The 25,716-nt window shown below is 39.6% G+C and overlaps 1 protein-coding gene across 3 annotated transcripts in view; it reads right to left on the bottom strand.

The window, feature by feature from the left end:
- pald1.L (phosphatase domain containing paladin 1 L homeolog) overlaps positions 1-25,716 on the bottom strand; it is a 180,495-nt gene that overhangs the window by 12,005 nt on the left and 142,774 nt on the right. For all 3 annotated transcript variants that reach the window (XM_041568824.1, XM_041568825.1, XM_041568826.1), the window contains exon 19: positions 13,961-14,116. In XM_041568824.1, the coding sequence (XP_041424758.1) occupies positions 13,961-14,116 (156 nt within the window). The remainder of the gene's footprint in view (positions 1-13,960; positions 14,117-25,716) is intronic.

Raw genomic sequence — 25,716 nt, 5'->3', positions numbered from 1 at the left:
CTACTGATTTCACTTAACCTTGTTGCCCCATGTTCCTTCCAATGAAATTATTGAAAGTTTCCTAATTTAAATATGTACTGGCTTACACAAGGGGACTACCCTCCGTTTAAAGGAAAGCTTAGCTTGATATTAACTTAGTATGTTATGGAATAGCATATTTTTTTAAGTCCTTTTTCAGTTGGTCTACATTATTTCTTGTGTACATTGTTTGACTTATTAGCATTTATCTGCCACTTTTCAACCTGCGCTGAAAAAGCTGTTTGGTTACAGGAGTCACCCAGCAAACATACAAAAAAACACAAAAACAAGTACAATATTTTTGTCATTCTTATTTTGCATTGTTTATCTTTCTTTTTAGGCCCTTGCATATTAGTCCTCCATTATAACTTTTTAAGAAACTCATAAGGGTTTCTTTAAATATTGCTCATGCCAAAAAGCACGAGCAATCTGCAAGATCAATTGGGTCAATCTTATTAAACTTGCAGCAGTGTGTACATGTTTTTTTTATTTTTCTATTGACTAACATTGTGCTGTATTTACAATACTTTTACATACTGTATATAGTGGGTAAATCATTTTTATGCTTATAAGGACTGGGCAGAATTTTATAGCTTTGATAAACAGCTATCGGAGAGGATATTTGTATGTGGATTTGTAATTCATGTTTACCTGTATTTTGCGCCATTAACAGTGCCTGGATTCATTGTGCATACATTTTAGTAAGCAAGTATAAAAGGAAAAGGCAGGAAAAGGTGCAAGGCATAGAGCTAAATTAGTTTTGTAAAAGGCAGTGCAAAATAAATTTGGCTCTATGCCTTGATCCTTTCTTCCTATTTATTCCTTCTTTAAAATCCTCATTTTTTTAAAGAGTAAATGTCCCAGCATTTGGCAGGACATGTAAGGATGCCATAACTATAAAAGAAACACCAAAGAGAATGAATCTCACAAGTGACATGTCCCCAAGAATATGTATCTAACAAAACATGTAAGTGTCTACACTGGTACAATAAGGGAGACCTTCTCTATAAATGGAGCTGGTTCATCGGTTGCTATTTTGAGAGAACAGTGATCTAAAAGCAGCACTCTTGTAGATTTAATTTGGGCATGATTCTGACTTGGGTTGTAATTTCTGAAGAATGTACATACAGTATATTCCACCATCTCCTGTTTACAGGACAGCTAAACAAACTGTAGAACCAATCAATGACCATTCAACAAAAAACAAAACAAAACGAGGCCAGACATCACAGAGGTCAATATACAAAATGCAGAGACAATGGATGTTTTTTCCTCTCCATTAACAGGACCTATTAGAAAACTGTATAGACAATCTTTACTCTTATATAATGATATGCTAGACTGTTGTTTTGTAAGCATAAGGATTTATATATATCTAATCCTTTAATTTGGCAGATTAATCGTATCTGCTTTGTGCCGCTAAAACTTACTATTAATCTTATCTGCTTTGCGCTGCTTTATTGTGTTCCCGTGAAAGGACACATTCTGCATGGCAGTGGCTCTTTACTCTCTGGAGTAAATGCTCTAAAAAGTACAGGTGCAATAGAGTGGTGCTACACTGTGCATTGAGCACTAGCAGATACAAGTGTACTCTGCAGTCTGTACCTTGTGCCAGATGCAGCATTATTGGGTGCAAGGGAGACATATGGGCAGTAATTACAAGACACTGTGAGGCTGTTAGCCCAGGCATTCTCTAGCATGCACATTCAGAATGATGCTCAAGCTATGGATATTTTAGGTGACACCCATGTGCCACCCTCCTTTTGCCTCCCTCCTTACATTCAAGTTGTGCTGGATTCAAACAAGTAAATTCAGGTCTAATTTGTGATCATGCAAGTATGCCACTGTCTTTTTTTTTGTTACACATTTGAGCATTTATTGTCAATGTTAGTTGCAGGCAAAGTCCCAACCTGTATGCTAGCTTGTCCCCTTCCCTTCATTCCATGAGAACACAGTTAAATCAAGCTGTAAAATTCACATTTATTTTGGAAATGGGAACAATCAAATAAATGGAAGAGAAGCCTAACAGGATATTTGGGAATGGAACTGTCCTGGCTTGGGCTCTTGAATGCACATAAATTCCACCTTCCTATGTTCACAGCCAGCTGACCAAACTGTAGGACCAGTGTCAATTTAACAACAAAAACAGAAACAGAGGGCAAGTATTTTGGCAGTCAGAAAACAAATAAGTTAAGAACAAAGGGAGACCTGCAAGGCTTATGAATTCTCCTAGGAGAAAAAGCAGGCAAACTAGAAATTACTGATCTCCATTCCAGCAGCTGTAAAGGAACAGGACCAAGCGGTAATGAAAAGAGCAAGGGACAAGGTTGTAATTCAAAAATGTCATTGTATGTGCAGTCACTTCAGCTGCTGACATCTGAAAACAGCTGTCTACAACTGGGAACATACCAGCAGAATCCAACAAAAGTAATGGTGACCCCCTATGAATACAAGATTGCCTGGAATCCAGATCCCATTTACCAAACTAAGAGGGCTCCCATTGTTTTGTTTTTGTGGCTTTGAATACCAAAGAGACAGAACATAAATCTCTATGGGTGCAATATATTTACAGCACAGGTAGAACTCCACATTCAAATAAATTGAGGGTCAGAAATGCATCTCATCATGTATGAAGCTTCTAGTCCGCCCTTTTAATGTCAGCAGTCTTGAAAAAAAGGTGATCCTCCAAGAACTGGTGTTTAAACTAGAAATTAATTTCTGTTATGAAAGGTGAAATTCTCAAAATTTAATTTTGATGCTACTTAAGCATCTTGTTATTCACTGATTCTTAACTGCATCCAGAAACAGACCCTAGGGGGCACATTTACTAAGCTCGAGTGAAGGATTAGAATGAAAAAAACTTTCTTTTGGCTACTTCGACCATCGACTTCGAATCGAACTAAAAATCGTTCGACTATTCGACCATTCGATAGTCGAAGTACTGTCTCTTTAGAAAAAACTTTGACTACCTACTTCGTCACCTAAAACCTACCGAGCACCAATGTTAGCCTATGGGGACCTTCCCCATAAGCTTTCTAAGCAATTCCTGATCGAAGGAAAATCGTTCGATCGATGGATTAAAATCCTTCGAATCGTTCGATTTTTCCTTCAATCATTCGATCAAAGTAAATTCGGTAAATCCTTCGACTTCGATATTCGAAGTCGAAGGATTTTACTTAGATGGTCGAATATCGAGGGTTAATTAACCCTCGATATTCGACCCATAGTAAATGTGCCCCCAAGTCTTAGTTTATGTAATGGAAAGTGAAGAACTTACCCCACGGGACATCCAAGATGGCGACCTCCTGCTCCACCATGCGGCTCTTCCTGGTCGTAATATGACTGCGTCAGAAACGTGTCGCCCCAGGATTGGTCGCCGGCGACGGAATGGACGCCGGCGTCAGAATGTGCGTCGGCGTCAGGACGCCAACGCGAGGACGCCGGCGTCATGACGTCACTGCGTCAAGTTTTGGCGCCAACCTTGGACTATTTAATTCCAATTGCCCTTTCTATCCTTGCCCAATTATAGGTCTATCTTGTATAGTTCCTGGGTGTGATTTCTTGATATTCTGCTTATCCGTGTACCGACTTCTTGCCTGTTTCATCGATTCTGATCCTTGCTGCCTGTATTGACCATTTGCCTGATTACGACTATTCTTCTGATAAATCCTTTTGTACCGCGAACTTGGTGTTGTTGTCTCCTCCTTGGTCCACACTACAACAGAGCCTTCGGGCCCTGACAGTATAATTGGGCCATGGACCCTTCTGAGGAGCCCCAAGTTCCTACTGATGTCGGCAGAGCCGTTCGTGGATTGGCTTCCCGTATGCACACCTATGAAGCCCAGCAAACCCACTTCGGCCAGGCACTTGAAGCAATCCTGGAGAAATTATCTGCTTTATCTCCTGTGGCTCCAGTCCCTATGCCGGTTCCTGCAACTCCGCTCCAGGTTTCCGAGCCTCGCATCCCTGCACCTCCTTTGTATAGCGGTAATTCGGAATCATGCCGTGGTTTCATCAACCAGTGTGAGATCCAATTCACCCTGCTTCCAGGTCAGTTTGTCTCGGAGCGAGCTAAAGTGGGCTATATTATCACCCGCCTGCAAGGGAAAGCTCTGGAGTGGGCTTCTCCTCTTTGGGAGAAGGAAGATCCGGTAATCGACGATGCCAAGGCCTTCATCCGGGACCTTCGCACAGTGTTCGATGCTCCAGGTCGGGCTACTTCTGCCTCGGCTCGTTTATTCCAGCTGCAGCAAGGGACTCGTTCTGTTCCTGAATATGCCATAGAATTCCGAACTCTCGTGGCAGAAACTTCGTGGAATAATGACGGATACCATGCTGCCTTCTACAACGGCCTGGCGATGCGCATCAAGAACGATCTTGTATCTCGTGAGATTCCTTCTCGTTGGGAGGACCTTGTTGCGTTGGCTGTGAAGGTTGACACCCGACAGAGGGAGTTCCAAGTCGAACTTGACAGGGAGCGTGCTAGGAAGTTTTCCAGGTACCAACCCACCCTGGCTCCACGCTTCCAAAGACCCTTACTTCCCAGTCCGGCTTCAAACCTTTCTCCTCCTCCTCCTGCGGCACCTGCTACTTCTTCTTTACCACCTGAAGAACCAATGCAGATCGGGCGGGCACGCCTTTCCGAACAGGAGAAGTTCCGGAGAAGGGCCGCTGGGTTATGCCTCTACTATGGGGGAAAAGCCCACTTCGCCCAGGAATGCCCAGTGAAGCCGGGAAACTCCAAAACCTAGGTAAGCTTGGGGAGACTTACCTGGGTGGAATTTGTTCTCCTCCCCATTCCTCTGCTCAACGCTTTCTTCTTCCTGTTCAAATCCAGTTCGGCTCCAAGAAGATCTCCTCTCAGGCTTTCCTCGATTCTGGTGCTGCAGGCAACTTCATAGATCGTACCTTTGCTGTTAACCATGCCATTCCGCTCCAACCCTTGGCAACCCCTCTTCGAGTCCTGGCGATTGATGATCGTCCCCTTTCTTCTGCCATCATCTCGCAGTCTACTCAGGAACTCTCCTTCAAGGTGGGCACTATGCATTTGGAAAGACTGTCTTTTCTTCTCGATTGCCCTTCAACTCCCGTTGTCCTGGGATTGCCTTGGCTGTGTGTTCATAATCCGGTCATTGACTGGTCCTTCTCACAAATTTCCCGTTGGAGTCCATTTTGTGTACACAACTGTTTACCTGCTGTTCCTGTTGTCAAAGTTTCTTCAGTATCTTCAAGTTCTTCTCTCCCTCCTGTGTACCAAGCCTTTTCCGATGTCTTTGATAAGAAGTCCGCTGAGACTCTCCCACCTCATCGTCCCTATGATTGTCCTATCGAACTTTTACCCGGCTCCATGCCTCCCCGAGGCCGCACTTATCAGCTTTCTCCCTCCGAAACTTCTGCTATGAAGTCCTATATCCAGGAGAATCTTCAGAGAGGTTTTATTCGTCCTTCTACCTCCCCTGCCGGAGCAGGGTTCTTCTTTGTTGAAAAGAAAGACGGTAGCCTGCGGCCCTGCATTGACTACAGGGGGTTAAATAAAATCACCGTAAAGAACAGATATCCTCTTCCTCTCATCTCTGAACTTTTTGATCAGCTCAAGGGGGCTAGTTTCTTTACTAAGCTGGATCTACGAGGGGCCTACAATCTTATTCGGATTCGTGAGGGAGACGAATGGAAGACCGCTTTTAATACTCGTGATGGCCATTACGAGTATCTCGTCATGCCATTCGGTCTTTGCAATGCTCCTGCGGTCTTCCAAGAATTGGTCAATGACATTTTTCGTGATCTTTTGGGACAGTGTGTGGTTGTGTACTTAGACGACATTCTTATTTTTTCCAAAAACCTTTTTGATCATCGTTGCCAAGTGCGTGAAGTTCTTTCCAGGTTGAGGAAAAACAATCTCTTTGCCAAATTGGAAAAATGCACCTTCGAAGTTTCTTCCATTCCTTTTCTTGGCTACATCATTTCTCCACAAGGTTTTAAGATGGATCCCGCCAAAGTTTCTGCAATTTTGGATTGGCCCCTTCCTACCAGCGTCAAGGCAGTTCAGAGATTTATTGGCTTCGCCAACTATTATAGACAATTTATCAAAAACTTTTCTTCCAAGATCCATCCAATTCTTGCCCTGATCCGTAAAGGGAATAAACCTCAACGCTGGCCCCCTCAAGCTCTCGAAGCCTTCAAGACCCTCAAGGAAGCCTTTTCTTCTGCTCCAATTCTTAGACACCCTGAACCCCTTTAACCCTTCTTCATTGAAGTCGATGCCTCTGATGTAGGAGCTGGAGCAGTTCTATCTCAAAGATCTTCTTCTGACGGTAAACTCCGCCCTTGTGCCTTTTTCTCCAAAAAATTTTCTTCCCCTGAGCAGAACTACGATGTGGGCAATCGGGAGCTACTTGCCGTTAAGTTGGCCTTGGAAGAATGGAGACATTTGCTTGAAGGTTCTTCTATTCCGGTGACAATCTTTACCGACCACAAGAACCTTGAATTTATTCAATCCCTCAAGCGCCTCAATCCCCGGCAAGCCAGGTGGGCACTTTTCTTTTCTCGTTTTAATTTTATTATCACCTTTCGTCCTGTCTCCAGAAACAGGAAGGCTCACGCTCTGTCCAGAAGCTTTGCTCCTGAAGATTCCTGCCCCGAAGATCCTGTACCCATTGTGCCCTCTACCAAGATTATTGCTGCCTTGTTTCCCTCTTGTGCCTCTCAATTACTTTCTGCTCAGTCTTCGGCTCCTGTAGAGACTCCTCTTGGTGTTGCCTTTGTCCCTCCGGAATTTCGTCATGCCATTTTATCCCAATCTCACAGTTCCAAACAGGCCGGTCATCCAGGGATTAAGAAGACAACCGAGCTCCTGTCTCGTTTGGTCTGGTGGCCGACCCTAAGGAAAGATGTCAAAGACTTTGTTTTGTCCTGTTCCACTTGTGCTGTTTCCAAGTCCGGACATTCCCCCCCCAAGGGTTTACTCTTGCCACTTCCCATTCCATCTCGACCTTGGACTCACTTGGCGATGGATTTCATTGTCGATCTCCCTGTTTCGTCTGGTCACACTGTCATCTGGGTAGTGATCGACAGATTCAGCAAAATGGCTCACTTCACGCCTCTTCGGAAACTGCCTTCTGCTCCCGAACTCTCTGAACTTTTCATCAAACATATATTTCGTCTCCATGGGTTTCCTGCCGAGATTGTGTCTGATCGGGGTTCCCAGTTTATTTCCAAGTTCTGGAGATCTCTTTGCAAAGCTCTTAACATTTCCCTTAAATTTTCTTCTGCCTACCACCCACAGTCTAATGGAGCCGCAGAACGGGTCAATCAGGCTTTGGAACAGTTTCTTCGTTGTCATGTGTCCTTGTGCCAGGATGATTGGTCGGATCTTCTTCCCTGGGCTGAATTTGCCCACAACAACGCTCTGCATTCTTCTTCCCAAAAGTCTCCTTTCTTCTGTGTTTATGGTCTCAATCCCTTGGCTTTTTCCCAAGATTTTCTTCTTACCAATGTGCCTGCGGCCAATGACCAAGCTGCTCACATGTTGGCTATTTGGCATGCTACTGCAGCAAACTTAGAGAAGAGTTCCCTGGTGCAGAAAAAGTTTGCTGATAAAAGAAGGATTTCTTCCCCTCCATACAGTCCTGGTGATAAAGTCTTTCTTTCCACACGCAACATTCGTCTCAAGATTCCTACACCCAAGCTTGGTCCTAAATTCGTCGGGCCCCTTCCCTATCATCGAAATCATCAACCCTGTGGCTGTTCGTCTTCAACTTCCTCCTGAGCTGCGGATACCTAATGTTTTTCATGTTTCCCTGCTTAAACCTGCTATGTCCTGCCCCTCTTCTTCTTCCTCTCCAGCTCCTGTTTTGGTTGACGATCACAAGGAATTTGAAGTCAAAAGAATCTTGGACTCTCGTATTTCCAGGGGCTCTCTTCAATATCTTATCGAGTGGAAGGGGTTCGGTCCAGAGGAGTGTTCTTGGGTGAAAAGCTCTGACGTACATGCACCTGTCCTGGTTCGTAAGTTCCACAGACTTTTTCCTTCTTCCCCTAGCCTCGGTGGTCCTGAGGCCCCCCCCTAAGGAGGGGGGTACTGTAATGGAAAGTGAAGAACTTACCCCACGGGACATCCAAGATGGCGACCTCCTGCTCGACCATGCGGCTCTTCCTGGTCGTAATATGACTACGTCAGAAACGTGTCCCCCCAGGATTGGTCGCCGGCGACGGAATGGACGCCGGCGTCAGAATGTGCGTCGGCGTCAGGACGCCAACGTGAGGACGCCGGCGTCGGCGTCATGACGTCACTGCGTCAAGTTTTGGCGCCAACCTTGGACTATTTAATTCCAATTGCCCTTTCTGTCCTTGCCCAATTATAGGTCTATCTTGTATAGTTCCTGGGTGTGATTTCTTGATATTCTGCTTATCCGTGTACCGACTTCTTGCCTGTTTCATCGATTCTGATCCTTGCTGCCTGTATTGACCATTTGCCTGATTACGACTATTCTTCTGATAAATCCTTTTGTACCGCGAACTTGGTGTTGTTGTCTCCTCCTTGGTCCACACTACAACAGAGCCTTCGGGCCCTGACAGTTTATGAGTAGGAAAGGTAAGTGCAGGTGAGAGATGTGGCACTGGGCCTGAACCCTTAAGGAGCAAAATGACAACAAATGGCAGTTATGTCCAATACATGTCTTCTTGGATTTGTGGATAATGTTGACCAAAACACAAGGGTTCAAGGATGCTGTTAAGAACCCGGACTTTCTAAAGCACTGATTGCTAAATGTACAACTTCACTCTGATGCAACAAAAAAGATTTTCTCAGCTAATGGTTTTCAGGCTGAAGCATTGTTGAATAGATATCCAAAATTTGTTTAAATTCAAAGACTGTGCATAACAGCTGAAGTACTTAAGCATATGACCAACATCAATAAGTAAAAAAACTTTCATTACAAACTATGGACAGGAATACTCTGTAATGAAGACTCTTTCCCTCACTTTCCTTTATTTTTCCCTTATTCATTTATTTTTCCCTTATTCATTTTGCTATTCCTTTTCTGTATCAGTCATTATGACATAGATTTTTGCAGCCACAGATTATCTTCTGGATTCCTCCATGACAGCTATTTTTCTCCAAGTCTAGGGGGCACATTTACTAAAGGGCAAATTGTGTTTTTTAGGTGAAAATTAGCCAAAATGATAATTCCCAGTGAATTTGCAAAAGGCGAAGCGAACAATTCACTTGCGAAAAAGCTCAGCGCTAGAGAAGTTTCACACCCTTTCACCAGCATAGTGTCTCCAATGAAAATTCTCTAGCAAAAATCCGGTAATTTAAATGCGAACAGTACCATTTTAGACAAAGTGTATTTTGCCATTATAAAGATAGAGCAGCCACTTTTTAAATCACAATCACTTTCCATGCTACTTTTCTCCATGGTGAAAATAACTAAAAACATTACTTTGAACTGAAAAAAACTGGCTGTATTTCTAGAAATAGAAATTTTGCTGATACAATCTATAATGTTAGAAGTACCTGTACTAGCGGGAGCACCTTTATTAAAGGGATACTGTCATGGGAAAAAATTTTTTTTCCAAAATGAATCAGTTAATAGTGCTACTCCAGCAGAATTCTGCACTGAAATCAGTTTCTCAAAAGAGCAAACAGATTTTGTTATATTCAATTTTGAAATCTGATATGGGGCTAGACATATTGCCAATTTCCCAGCTGCCCCAAGTCATGTGACTTGTGCTCTGATAAACTTCAATCACTCTTTACTGCTGTACTGCAAGTTGGAGTGATATCACCCCCTCCCTTTTCCCCCCAGCAGCCAAACAAAAGAACAATGGGAAGGTAACCAGATAACAGCTGTCTGGTAGATCTAAGAACTACACTCAATAGTAAAAACCAATGTCCCAATGAGACTCCTTCCGTTACATTGAGAAGGAAAAACAGCAGCCTGCCAGAAAAGCATTTCTCTCCTAAAGTGCAGGCACAAGTCACATGACCAGGGGCAGCTGAGAAATTGACAAAATGTCTAGCCCCAGGTCAGATTTCAAAATTGAATATAAAAAAATCTGTTTGCTCTTTTGAGAAATGGATTTCAGTGCAGAGTTCTGTTGGAGTAGCACTATTAACTGATGCATTTTGAAAAAAACATGTTTTCCGATGACAGGATCCCTTTAATTATCTCAGCACTACTAATGGTCATCGATAGTTTGCTTTGTTCTACTGACACCAAATAGCTCTGATGTATACACAATGATATATAATTAATGTTCCATTCATGCAATTAGGTATGTCCTCATTGGGATACTGGCAGAAACATATAGATATATTTGCTATCAATTTGCTTCAAAGGCTCTGAATGGTGAAAGCTGTTTGGGACATAATGAGGTTCTTGCTCTTCAAAACCAACACTTTAGCATTTGTACAAGGTCAGTTTCCACTGTTAATCAACAATGTACCTGGGTGTGACAGAATCTGGTGAGGGTGACTTGGATTAAACCCAGGACATTCCATAGAGAACAGTTCATATATATAAACCCCAGTATGAACAGCCTCTGTTATGAAAAGCTAAGACTAGGCACTACCATTTTGTTCATGGATGCTATCAAAGAGCTTTGGTGGTCCTTAGCATGCCCCGGGTGTCCATAGTCATCATGTTACTAAATGTTTATTCTGTAGAGCCAGCCCTCCCAGCATGTGACTCAACACAAGTCAAATGCAAACCTTATAAAAAAAACTTTAATGGTGCTGCTCAGTGAGGTATAGAAGTCTAAATTTGACATAATACATTTCAATTTACGCTGTCTGCTTTAATAATCATCTGTCCACAAGTTTAGATTTTTACCAGAACAAACCTGCTTTAGTGCCAGTAGTGCACTTATAAATGGCTTTGCTTGCGACTTTGTGAGAAATCAGTAAGAGTTGGCATTCATCATTACGCGGGATTCTTGAAATACAAACAGACGTGTTCCTAGAAGCAGTTCCTGATTTCACTAAAAATGAAACCATCTGTATCAGGCCATTCGGTTACTGCACTGCAGGGGATCCAGTATTAGTCTAGCTCCACTTTGAGCTGTAAAAGGCTTGCTAACTCAGCTCGCTGACAAATTAAGTGGAGGAGAACTTATCCACAGGCAGATTCTGAATGGCTTGGTATAGAAAATTAAACTTCTTTTGGGAAAAACTTGATGCATTTCAATGAGAGGTTCTTTAACCCTTTTACCAATGGCGGGTTCAACAGCACTTTCCATCAAACAACCCACATTATACTGTAATGGCAATTACAGTTCTACAAACTGGGATACAAGCAGGCCCGGATATGTGGAAAGGCCACCTAGGTCCCCGCCTAGGGAGGCAGGATTTTAGGGGGGCGGCATGCTGCCCAACCACACCCACATTGGTTCAAAAACACTGGGGGTGCGCTGGAGATACAATCATTTTTGAATGATCCCCATTGCTCCAGTTCAGATGATGAAAATTTGCATGAATAAAGGGGAGGGGACAGGGGCGACGAATGGCAGTGGGCCTAGGGGCACCCACCATGTAAATCCGGCCCTGGATACAAGAATGTCACGGCACATGTCTGTCTTTGGCAGTCACTGGTTTATTAACATATATGTTTGCTTCATTTCTTTGAGAATGTCCTTTTTTCTCCCTCTGGAAAAAGTGTTAAAAGTAGAAATGTACCCTGCTTATAAATAAGGGTTATTTTTAATGTAATTTAGGGATGCAAAGAATCCACGATTTTGGATTCAGCTGAACCCTTCGCGAAAGATTCGGGATTTGGCCTTTTTCGGCAGGATTCGGATTTGGCCGAAATCTTCTGCCCGGCTGAACTGAATTGGAATCCTAATTTGCATATGCAAATTAGGGGTGGGAAGGGAAAACATTTTTTACTTCCTTGTTTTGTGACAAGGATTTGAATATGCAAATTAGGATTCCAAATCGGTTCAGCCGGGCAGAAGGATTCGGCTGAATCCGAATCCTGCTGAAAAAGGCAGAATCCCGAACCAAATCCTGGATTCAGTGCATCCCTAATGTAATTTTACTTTAAATCATGACATCTCTACATAAAAGCAATGCATTTATTGAAAGGGTTACTCCTGCTGCAGATATTTCTATATGGCTCCATTTACCAACTAATGTAGGCTCAGGGTTGGACTGGGCCGGCGGGACACCGGGAAAAACCCAGTGGGCCCCCAGTCCTTGTGGGCCCTGCTGGCCCAGACCCATTGCCCATGGCTGGCAGAGCCACTTATCTAAGCTTCTTCCTGGCCTTCCCCCACCCGAAAGCAGCCAAAATAACATGCATCAGCTATAAATAAGGTACACACTGGAAGGGAGGGAAGGAGGGGGATTTGCTGCTGGGGTGGGGGTCCATCGGGGTAGCAGGGGGGGCAGGGGTGCAGGCCCCTAATGTGACACCCCCCAGGTCTGACACTGTCTAAGCTCATGTGTGCACACTAAGATATGAAAATAAACAAAAAAATGTGGAGTGTGCAGAAACGTTTACTAGCAAATACATCAGTGTGTATATGCTCAGACCCAGCTACTGTTCTGTGCACATTTGAGCAGTGTATTATCAGGGGCTTATCAGTAGACTGGTAATTAGTTTTATTAGCTCCTTTGAAGTTCTTTGGGACCAGAAGAGATAAGAAGTACTAAAGTAAAACTGGCTTTATGTTCTTGTTTAGTGCCAGAAACAATAGTCATTTCTTTATTAAAACAACAGGCAAAAAATATCAGCATTGCCTTCTCATTATTAAAGTATTAGTTCTCCATCACAAAGTTTGTTGTTTTCAAACAATCAAAAATAATTTCTTTGCTTTTTATTTGCTTTCTAGTTTTTTTATTTTCTACCAGTTTTATGTACAGATACATAATTAGAACCTTCTTCTTCCCATCCCCTCATGTTGACCAGAAGCAACTCAACAAGCCTTATTGCTAAATTTATAAGAATTTTCAATTTGATATATTAGTTGATACATTTCATAGCACAAGAAGGGACTTGAGCCCCTGCTGACAACGATGTTTTTTCCATCAACTATGACGTCTGCTCCCTAAAAGGCTTAGCTGGTGCTTAAAGGGCAAGTTAACCATAAGAATTCTATAAATGGACCTATTCTAAGCAAATTTTAATTTGGTCTTTATTTTTATGGGTTTTTGAATTATTAGCCTTCTTCTTCTGCCTATTTCCATTATTATTCTTATTGGTTAGACTAATGTAACATGTGGCATTTTCTCAGGTGCTGTCACCCACTGCAAATTGGATTTTGGATAGAATCCACACATGCAGAGCAGGGCAAGAATTATATGCTCATATTTCTTAAAACAGAGCAAGATAGGATAATGAAAGCACAGAGAGCCTTGGCTCAATAAGGTATGGTAATATAGCTCATTATGAGAATATAGCAAATATAGTAGAAGCTCCTCTGCCAAGAATAAAATGCCAAACATCCCAAAAGAATGTATCCCTGACTCCTGCAAAACTGAAAAAACATTTGTATCTAGCCTTTTTAATGACTAGCCCCAGCTGTCCTACTATGGCCATTAAAATATAGAATCTGGGTATTATATGCAGAGCATTCTGTGGTGGAGGTGTAGCTATTTGATAGCTGGCTGAAATTTATTCCCAGGGGAAACCTGGATAGCAATACATTTTTATATTTTTCTTTAGAAGCCATCCAACCTCGATATCTGGGCCCAGGTGGAGCTTTCAAATGGACCACTGCACAGGTTACCGGGCATGCCCCAACCATTCACCATATGGGTTTTTCTGATGGCAGCCCTGATTAAATGTTTATAGATATACTACAATACCTTTAGTATAATTTTTCCATAATTCCGTGTTATATGAAAAGAATAATTCAGTGTACTTGTTAATTTAGAAAAAGATCCTTATCTCATCCATAGTAAACACTTAAAATAGCCCAAAATGTCAGCGACAGAACCAACCTCATACATCCAGGTGCTAAATGGCCTTTGCCAAGTGTCCTTCTTCTCCAAGTGTAGATAGGCATTGAAAAGGATCAGGTAGATGTATCGCTCCAAGTACTGAAGGCTTCGGAGCTGGAGAAGTCTAATTTCCTTTGCATTCTTAGCTGTTTTAATCTGCAAAAGAAAAGTCGAAAATATTATTCACAAAAAAAGAGTCTGGTTTAGTGGGCAAAACTAAACTGAGAACAATGTGAATTGTAATGTTAGAAGCCCTTTTAATGACCTTGGTTCCAGTAAATGTTCAAATTTGTATTGATTTTTAGTATTTTTATTAAGTTGTTTAGAATTGGAATTTACAACTGCCTAATGATATTTAAAACAAATCCAGCATTATCCAGTGAATATAATGCTGGATTTGTTTTAAATATCATTAGGCAATTGTAAATTCGAATTCTAAACAACTTAATAAAAATACTAAAAATCAATACAAATTTGAATCTCCTGGAGGCTATGATTTCCTAATGCATACGGTCAGGTCTCCCATAGACTTCCTGTAATTCTGAGCTTTCTGGATAATGGGTTTCTGGATAACGGATCCCATACCCATACTTTTAAAAAGAAAAGATGTAATGTTCCCTTTATTGGAAGTAAGTGTTAGCCCCTAACAAAAACCCAACAGTTAAACTGAAATTTTAGCTCTGCATTTAATATACAAGGAAAGAAGACTTGAAAAAACGTGAAGAGAGAGAGAGAGGGAAATGGGGCGGCAGATACATTAAAAAGAGAATGTCAGTTTAAAAATCACTCAGCTGGTCAAGATAAAGGCCATTTATTGTTACCATTTTCATGACAGTGAACCTACAAGAGGAGATTTATTATAGTGTATGAATGAGCTTTAAAAGACAATCTGATTTTCACTCAGAATCGTGCCAGAATGTGCCATTGCCCTAAGACTTGGGGGTACTATTGTTTTACTAAGCAGCAAAAGCAAGTATAGTATTTAATGTTTTTACAACTGACTAATAATGTCTCTTTTAAAAGTAGGCAGTGACCCTCTCAAGAGATTTACCACTTCCAAATAAGTTCTGGATCTGCAACCGAATGGAAAGATTAAAAAATATGTTCTCACTAAATAGCTCTTTCAGCATTTGGCTGCAACACAAACTTGGGATGCCAACATTTGCCTCATTCTATCTCTCTGAATGGAAATCTACAATGCAGCAAGGGGAAAAAAGCAGAATTTCCTAGTAACATTTTTCTGCAGTATTAAAATGCCACCTGATAAAAGGGTTATTAACATATGACATTTAGCTCCACTAAAGTGATTCTTACTACAAGGGTGTTGCAGTGGAACCACTTAACAAAAAGCCTAACAAAACTATACATAGGGGGCCTATTTATCATGTTGTGTAAAAAGTGGAGTGAAGCATTATCGATGATGTTTCCCAAAGGAACCAATCATCAATTAGAAAGCAAAAGCAAATATCTGATTGGTTGCTATGATCAACATCACCAATAATGATTCACTCTAATTTTTACACAGCATGATAAATAGACCCTGTGATGTAATTCTGAAATATAAGCCATTAACAAATTCTTCACAGAAATAAATCTCTGATCAAACTTTTGCAGCCATATACAGTTGTGGTGTGCCAATACAATGTGGCAAAAGCACATCTTACAAACTGTGCAGACCTGTTGCAGTCACTGTCCAATGCATTTTTTTTTACCTTTCCAATTGTTATCTGAGCAGAATATATGAGATATAAGTCAGGGGGCTGTTGTTTAGCCACATACATGAACTAAGAGATAAGGAGGATCAAGACAACTATATTTTTAAAGGGTCATTTAGTGTCAAGAAGCAATCAGCCTTCAATTCCAGAAGATACAACGGTATTTGAATCAACGAGACTCACACTATGGATATAAACATTTGTGGATCATAACAACTAGGCACAGGGGTCACCATGGTCAGAACATTTGACCATGTCTCTTCTCACTGATTGGCATCTTCCACTAACTCTGCCAGACAGTGGATAATAGTGGGGGTGGAGGGGGATGGAGATTACTATGAGTGCCTTGGGTATCCAAGATCCTTGGTTCAGGTGTGGTTGCAAAACAGTGATGTTGGAGAGAAAAAAACAAGTGGTACATCAGTTCTGTGGATATATCACCTATTAGGTATAACGGGCAGGCCAATAAGCGACACTTAATAATGACACATTTGTCAATTTTTTAATACTTGTTCCATATATAAACCTGGTTTGGCTGTTTTATCTAAACTCGTCTGTGTAGCTTGATGTTTAAAAAACTGCTACTTACTGGTAAAAAGTGAATACCTTGAAGCACCTAACCAACAAAACTCCGCTTCTGGCTTTCTCATGAATATGAAGAATGCAGATGGTTACAATCACTCTAGCAGGTTAAAGAATGCAATGCATGATGTTACCTGAGCAAACGGTTTAAAATACGGTGTGGCCTACAGATGATGACAAGGTAAGTGAATTCCATAATAAATGGAGGATTTGTATATTTGTTTGGATACTACCGTCTAATACCTTACTACGTCAGTGGGTTAATACTGCGGATAACAAACCTGAGCTAGGACAGATGGAAGAAATCAAACGAAATTAAAAATAAGATACAAAAAATGGATTTCACAGTGAGTACGAAAAATAGTTATATACTTCTGTGATGCAATATAAATGTATTCCTGTAATTAAATTCTTATCACCGTTATATGACGAACCAAATAATCACCAAATGTATATGCATAAATTGCAGTTATAGCGCATCCTTAACTGTATTTCACCTACAAACTGGGCTGCAATGAGGAAATTATACGAAAGCTATGTTATAATTACATCAGGGAAATTTCCATGTTGTTATATCTGGATTCTGGATTCCTCAATACAGTCTTTAATGAATCTTCCCTTAATTTTGACATTTGGCTCTTTGAAACAAAAAAACAAGAACAATCGGTGTAGGATTGGTCAAAACGTTAATGGACAGCACCACCTTCCATTAAGCTAACTAGCCCCTGGGCACCGAGGGTCTTGCAGTGTTAAAAAAAAATTATGTATTGTTGAATAGTATGTACAACCAACATTTCAGTGCCCATTGGCATCATATAAATAAATAAATAAATAAATAAATATATATATATATATATATATATATATATATATATATATATATATCATTGCCATGATTGCCGCATCATAATCAGATAAAGTGTAAACTAATTTTTTCTTTAACAAGCACTTTTTATGAACCGCCAATGTTCGTGTCAGAGTGAAACCAGAAACTGGCTCATGCCTTTTCCTAGTGAACTAGAGCTAGTTGGCTGGTGCTGTGGTCCCACCTGAGTTAAAGAATCTTGATCTATGGAATTTTTATGTGCCAATGTTATCATCACCATGGACACCAAATAACATAACCGTGTAGGCTTTGAACCACAGGGACTGCAGGAAATGGTGTTGCCATTAAAAACACTGACTGTGCAAAGAACCAAGGCTGGGGGTGTATGGTACAGCTGCCAGACAGTTTTATTCTCTCTTCATATGGACAAGTTCATTGCAGATTTTAACTAGTTTAAAATATTTCTATACAAAAATCAATTCAATCAGCTATTTTTGAATAATTTGATAAAGGTCTGTTTCAGTTAATTGATTCCAGCCTACTACTTCTAATAAATATATATTACAGTATATCTATATATAAAACAGTATGTGTGACAACATTTAAAGGTTTTAGGTTATAAGGAGTTGGAAATGGGCTTACCAACAAGAGGAATATACTTTACTGCAACCATATGGGCACCACCCGAGATTAAGTCCTAAATAGAGACCAAGAAGGGAAGTGTGGTTTTAAGATATTATATAATAAATATTTATGGGATATAACGGATCAGCACTCCTATATTCATACATTATAAATATGTTTATTATCTCTGTGATTCCAAGGTTTCAGTCCCTTGAGGAACCTTATAAACTCTCAAGTTGGACAGAAACATTGAAATCACAGGAATCATTGAGAAAGTGTGTAAACATATTTTTTATTTACCAATACAGGAGTTCTGGGCCTTATATCCTTTATATCACCTCCTTGACACACACACACCCTCACAAAAACTTTTTGGGGCCTATTTATTATGCTGTGTAAAATGAAATTTGCAGCAAACACTGTGTTAAAAGCTGTGAAAAATAAATGGCAAATTTATCAAGCTATGCTTTATTTTACACCATGCAAATGCCAGATTTTCCGCCATTATTTTACATTGCCTCAGACCTTTGTAAGTAAGTTCCAGCTGAGTTGCTCAAAGAAAAAGTGTGTAAATAAATTATGCCATTTTACTCTATGATGCCCGGCATTGTGTGGCAAGTTATTCCGTCATTCTTTACACCACATAATAAATATTTTTGAATAAATATACTTTGAGTGCAGACTTCTTTGACCCCCTATAATAATATCCTTATATTTTACAAGCCGCGAGGAGTTCCATGACCATGTAAAAACACAAAGCTGAAGGGGATACATCAGGGGACATATTTATTATGTGCCCATAGTACTGTGGATTGCTACACAGTAAAAAAAACTATTGTATCTCTTGCGAATCCCCAGTGCTTCTAAACCCGAGTATGGTTGGGCGGCAAGCCGCCCCCCCTAAAATTCTGCCACCCTAGGCCCGGGCCTTTGTAGTCTTTTCACAAGTTCCTGGAACTCCAAGGTGTGGGTACACAATTTATTATAATTTACAAGTTTCAGTGAGATATATATAACTACTTTGCATTGGCTAAGCACTATTAAAGATGGGGCCGGTAGTGTTACTGGGAAGAAATGTATACCTACTTAAATAAGAGGCAAATAATTATAAGTTTGTAAGGTACTGTATGCTGTTATGTCTTTCCTCTCCAAAATGTTCTGATTATATTCTGCTGACAGAATAGCACTAACTATTATTGTATTTTTATTTTAATCCCACATTTTCCTTTGCACTGTAAACTCTGTACAGTCATAAAAGTAACTGTCCTCATTACAAAGCCAATTTGGCTTAGTCAATGTCTACATTCCATTTATAGTTAATTGCAAGTCTTTATGCAATGTGGAGACAAGATTAATGGGCTGCAAAATACTGTTTCTCACACGCATGAAGAAAAAAAAACGTGTAGGCCAACAGAACTGAGAGTTAAGGTAAATGGGATGTGATTAACACATGATTAGATATGATTACATTTCCAGGACAGAAACTAAAGAATATAATGATGATTCTTGTAGTGCAGGGAAAGAGAGCCCTGCATCTCTGAATAAGACCAGAAGCCAGAGGAATGCACCAGCTGGTACCAGTTTACATCTGTAGATTACAGAGAAGGCTTTACACAGAACACTGACCAGCACTTTTGGCAGTTACAAATGTGTAAGTGGATACAAACATTTGATGCTTAGCGAATAGGCTTTGCATGGTTTCCTAGAGCTCTGCATAAGCCTTTGCCTACGTAGAAAGTAAGGAATTTGCAAACAAGGGCAAAATTTTAAAAGGATTTTTTTTCCTCCCCCCATGTAATTTTTCATTCGTTTTTGTGGCGAGATCTTCCATTCAGCCCCTCAGGCATCAGTGTGGGCACAGACAAATGTTACTACCTGATTTCAAATCAGAGACTCACAAGCCAATAGGAGTTTTATACTTAATTGTATTTAGGGAAAGACAAGAAAAAGAAGTCAAAACAATGCATGATGCTAGTGAGAAAAGCACAGCTGAAAGAATTTGAAAAAGAAAGATAACCAACAAACATAAAGAAAATGAAAACTTAACAATTTCCCAATAAATTAATTTTGAACTTGGCAGCAGTTGGCAATGATAGGTCTTATAATGAATAGAAAATAAAATATACAGGCTATCCAGCCTCTGTTTCCCCACTACATAGTGCCTAAATGAATGGCCCACTGGTTGAATTGATACTCCATAGGGCACATTCACTTACCCTGATCAAAGTAGCAAAGTGCAATTTTGAGTCCAATCGCCATGCTTTTTTACCATAATGCATTTCTACAGGTATGGGATCTGTTATCCAGGATGCTCGGGACCTGGGGTTTTCTGGATAACGTATATTTCTGTAATTTGGATCTTAATGCCATAAAGGGGTGGATCACCTTTCAGATAACTTTTATTATGTTATAGAACAATCAATTCTACACAACTTTTCAATTGGTTTTCATTATTTTTTTTTGTTATAGTTTTATAGTTATTTGTCTTTTTCTTCTTGTTTTTTGCAGATTTCAAATGGGCATTGCTGTCCCCTTCTAATAAAACAAATGCTCTGTAAGGCTAAAAATGTATTGTTATTGCTCCTTTTTATTACTGATCCTTCTATTCAGACTCTCTCCTATTCATATTCCAGTCTCAATGCATGGTTGCTAGGGTAATTTGGGCCCTAGTTACCAGATTGCTTAAAATGCAAATGGAAGAGCTGCTGAATAAAAAGCTAAATAACTCAAAAACCTTCAATAATAAAAAATGAAAACAAATTGCAAATTATTTCAGAATATCACTCTCTACATCATACTAAACGTTATCTCAAAGGCGAACAACCCCTTTAAATCTACTAGAGAATCATGTAAACAATAAATAAACCCAATAGACTGGTTTTGCTTCCAGCAAGGATTAATAATATCTTAGTTTGAATCAAGTACAAGCTACTGTTCTATTATTACAGAAAAAAAGGAAATAATTTTTAAAAATGTGGGTTATTTGGATAAAACTGAGTCTATTGGAGATGGCCTATCATGAGCTTTGTGGATACCTGTATATGCAATGACACTGGGTCTGGCAAAACTGTATTCGATTTGTCAAAATAAAGTGAACAAAGAGTGAACTTTGCCACTTAATATTTTTTTTAGTAATTTCCAGTGTTCTAACAAAATTAAGCTTTGTTTATACACCTGTACAACTTGCTTGCTACTTGCTACCTCAGGAGTTACCCAACCGGATCATTAAATGTTACTTAACTGAACTAATTTTTTTCTATCCTGTGTAAGGCTGCTTTCAAAGAAAAAGTTTTTGACAGTGTTTTTTGCCATGTAATATCGCACCTGGTATATTATCTTCAGTGTCATTCCAGAAAATACAGCCAAAAGCGGCTTTAAGCAAAAAAATAATTGTAAGCAAAATTGGCACGCGCTATATAACATTTCATAGGTTTTTATTTCCATATATAGATAAATTAGTGGGTAAATAATGGATAGTACACTGTATTTAAAGCCCATCTCTTTCTTAAACATTTGCTGAGTGTGCACATCATTGAGAATCACACTTAGCGCTCCCCTGTCGGCCTCTGGTTCTGCTTCCCATATTGTTACATTCCTGAGTGTCATGTCCATGCTCCTCACAGACAGTTGTTTAAGGCCCTTTCGTGTATCCATAACAGTTTCTTTTACCTTTTAAGGCACAACACTGTAGAAGAACAAATAAAATATGCTTGGCTGCCAAAATTGACACAAGCATTGTCACAGTGGGCCTTCTAGAACGCAGTAGAGAAACTGAAATCCAGGACCACCTTCACATCAATAAAATGTAGAAAATAATTTATGTTAAAAGTGTATGGCAAAAATTAGAAATGGCTAATGGGAACAGTCAATTCCAAAAAGAGGGATTGCTGTATTCCTCAAAAAGAGGATTTTTTGTGGGAAAAAAACAGAAAAATATATTGCACTGTTCTCCAATTTAGGTGCACACTTTCAGTGCCTGAAAAACATTTTTTAATTAACGTGATGAAAAAACTTTCTACCTTTTTGGGGCAGATTTAGCAAGGGTCGAATTTCGAAGGGAAAATACTCTGACCATCAAATAGAATCCTCCGACATTCAAATTCGAAGTCGGAGGATTTTATTCATCGTACGATTCTCCTTCGAAACCCAAAAACTTAGAAATATGCTGTGGCAGGTCCCCATAGGCTAACATAGCACTTCGGCAGGTTTAAGTTGGCGAAGTATTGAAGTCGAAGTTTTTTTAAAGAGACAGTACTTCGATTATCGAATGGTCAAATAGTCTAACGATTTTTACTTTGAATCGAAGTCGAAGTAAATTCGAAGTCGTAGTATTCTATTCGATGGTCGAAGTATCCAAAAAATTACTTAGAATTTCGATTTTTTTTTACTTTGAATATTCCCTTGAATTCACTTCGACCCTTGATAAATCTGCCCCTTATTGTCCACTAGTAAGAGGGTGAAGATTAAGTATCTATTTCGGATACTTGAAGCCTTTTTGTGGGGGGATCTCCGGGCTCTGACGGGCAAGCGGGACCCTTTGCTAGGGATGTTCGACCACCGGGACACACTTGTTGTGTAAGAAGGAGGTGTTGGTATATAAATGAGCATTTCTTCAGCGTCATGGAGGTACTTGTGCACATGCAGCTCTTTATTGCCCACAAGGAAAAAAAGAATACTGGAAGCTGGGTCGCCTTGCCCCTAATTTTGAGATATGCTAAAATAACTCTTGAGTCTGTGAGTTTTTTTCTCACCATTGAAATAGATACTTAATGTTCACTCTCTTACTAGTGGACAATAGGGGGCCCATTTACTAAGGGTCGAAGTGAATTTTCGAATTAAAAAACTGGGTACTTCGACCATCAAATAGGCCAAATCCGGCTTCGACTTTGAATCGAAGTGAAAATACTTCACAAATTCGACCATTCGAAAATCAAAGTACTTCAACACTTCGCCACCTTAAACCTGCCGAACTGCTATGTTAGCCTATGGGGACCTCCTAGAAGCTATAGCCAGCATTTGGCTAAGTTTTGAGAAGTTGAAGGATTTTTTTGGTAAAATCGTACGATCGTATGATTAAATCATACGATCGAAGTACGATCGGAGTACAATCTTAAAAATCATTTGACTTCGAATGTCGGACTACCCTATTCGATAGTCGAATTTCAAAGTTTTTTTAACTTCGAAATTCGACACTTGATAAATCTGCCCCTTAAAGTTTTTTCATCACGTTAATTTTAAAATGTTTTTCAGGCACTGAATGTGTGCACCTAAATTGGAGAACGCTGCACTATATTTTTCTTTTTTCAGTTTTTTTCCCCAAAAAATCCTCTTTTTGAGAAATACAGCAATCCCTCTTTTTGGAATTGGATGTTGAAGAGAACCTAATGGATTGTTTGGACTGGGGTACACTAGGATGGGGACTTATTTGTATGTATATAATGGGAACAGTCCTTTTCTTGGGCTTGGGCTGAACAGAATATTCTGGCAGAAGAGTCACCAGAAATAAATAAAATGCCACACTCTGAAATATTTCTGCTGCAACCTGCTCTCATGTTACCATCCACACTCTGTACAACTTGTAGAAAAATGGGTAGGAAGAAGGCACAGGAACGTACAGAAACTCTGTTGTGCTCTGGTAGAAGAGCCCTGGAAACAGGGTAGGAAGAATAACTCCGGGCTAATTATAAAATTTATACCAAAATTACTTAAACAAAAGATAAAATTTCCACTACTGGCACATTAATTGGCATAGAAGAGCCCTGGAAACAGGGTAGGAAGAATAACTACTGGCGAATTATAACATTTATACCAAATGACAAACAAAAGATAACATTTCCACTACTGGCATATTAATTGACATAGATATGGTTTACATTTTATACTCCACTTTCCAAAATTTTTAGAATTCTAGCATTTCTTTTTGCTGTGGTGCTGACAAAGCACATAAAAAAGCTACCGTATACATCTGTTTTTAAGTTTCGGTGTCTCTCCCATCTACAATACTTCCTGACAATTAAGTAATTTGGGGCCTGGGCAGAGGGAAAATACTGGCAAGAATATAAAACAGTATTGCTACTCACAACACGGGAAGAGCTGCAGAGTTACACCAATGAGTTTTTAAGAGTAAGATTTGATACAAAATAAAGGAAGAAAAAAGTATTCAGAGAAAGAACAAAGGTTTTTTAATTAATTTAAGAACAAAAGCATTTAATTATACAGGTATGGGACCTGTTATCCAGAATGCTCAGGATCTGGGATTTTCCTCAAAACTGATCTTTAGTAATTAGGATCAACATACTTTTAGGGGCAGATTTATCAAGGGTCGAATTTCGAAGTGTAAAATACTTTGAGATTCGACCATCGAATTGAATCCTACGAAATTTGAATTCGTAGGATTTTTAGCATCGTACAATCGTATTCCGATCGTAGTGTGATTGTACGATTGTACTACGTTCGTACTTCGAATCGTACTATTCATAAGATTTTATCGTACAATCGTATGATTTTCCTTTGAATGTCTAAAACTTGAAAAATGCTCTAGAACGTCCCCATAGGCTAACATAGCACTTCGGCAGGTTTAATTTGGCGAAGTATTGAAGTCAAAGTTTTTTTTAAAGAGACAGTACTTCAATTATCGAATGGTCGAATAGATGTACGATTTTTAGTTCGAATCGTTCGAATTGCAGTCGGATATGGCCTATTCGATGGTTGAAACCTCCAAAAAGTTACTTCGAAATTTAGACATTAAATAAAACCAATGAGATAGTTTTACTGCCAATAAGGATTAATTATATCTTAGTTTGGATCAAGTACAAGGTACTGTTTTATTATTACAGAGAAAAAGGAAATCATTTTTTTTTTAAAAAATTAGAATTAAGTGAGTATAATTCAGAGCTTTCTGGATAATGGGTTTCCTGATAACAGATCTTATGCCTGTATTTTAAGGACTAATGTTTAAATAATTCTGTTCTAAGAGTGCTAGAAACCAGATGAATTTGGTAACAATTATCTCTATAAACTTGTCATGGAAATAACTGAGCATTTTAATCATTGGATGAGTCCATAGGCAATATACACATAAACGTATGTTATTTTGTTCATTTCTATCACGTTTAGCTATAGAATCCATCATCTAGAAACCCATTAGCCAGAAAGTTAACAAATATAGTAATGGCATTTACCTGAGAGTCCTGTTTAAAAAAATCAGGTTTTTGACAGATTTGGGCACTGATGTATTCTATAGCATGACTAATATCAAATCACAGCTATTTAAACTAATAAAATATTGATGACGTAATGGGTTGTCAGTTATTATGTGAATGCAAATGTTAAATCTAAAATAAACCTTGTGCTTGTAGGAATTTTGAGCATGAATGCATTTTTAGTGACAAGCCACTGTTCTCAAATCTAAAATTCTCAAATTCTTATTGTATGTAGAGGTTACACAGGCATACTCATTATTGTAGTGTGACACACTGCTCTACTGGTAGCCCGACCCAGGCCCAGACTGGGATTCAAAATGGGTTCTGGCATTTCAAATATACAGAGGCCCAAACCGTACCCCCACAAGCCCACTAAATAGTGTCTGTCTATGGCATCTTACAGCAGCCCCTCTGGCACTGGCCAGAATTCAAAGATTGCAAGTCCGGGCCTGGCCCCCTTAACTGAAACACTCGATGTCCCACCACAACACAGAAACTGCATACCTCCCAACTGTCCCGCTTTGAACAGGACAGTCCAAATTTTGACCGCTCAGTCCCGGATTGTTACTGAAATGTCCAGACTTTCTCTTTGATCTCCTGCACTGAACAGCCAGAAAAAGATACAAAGTTTCTAACTTAATTGGCTTTTTACAGAGAACCCAGAATATGTTTTTAGATACTTTAGCAACAATTTAAGGTAAGCAATTGTAAAAATTTGAGCTAAGCAAAGAAGCAATTGTAACAATTTAATATAAGCAGGTCTCTCGGGGAAACTGTGACTTGCAGTTTAAAGGGTAATTCATATTC

Source organism: Xenopus laevis, chromosome 7L (assembly GCF_017654675.1).
Source record: "Xenopus laevis strain J_2021 chromosome 7L, Xenopus_laevis_v10.1, whole genome shotgun sequence".
Classification (NCBI taxonomy): domain Eukaryota; kingdom Metazoa; phylum Chordata; class Amphibia; order Anura; family Pipidae; genus Xenopus; species Xenopus laevis.
Note: the sequence above shows the minus strand (reverse complement) of the source record. Positions and strands in the feature narration are given on the sequence as shown.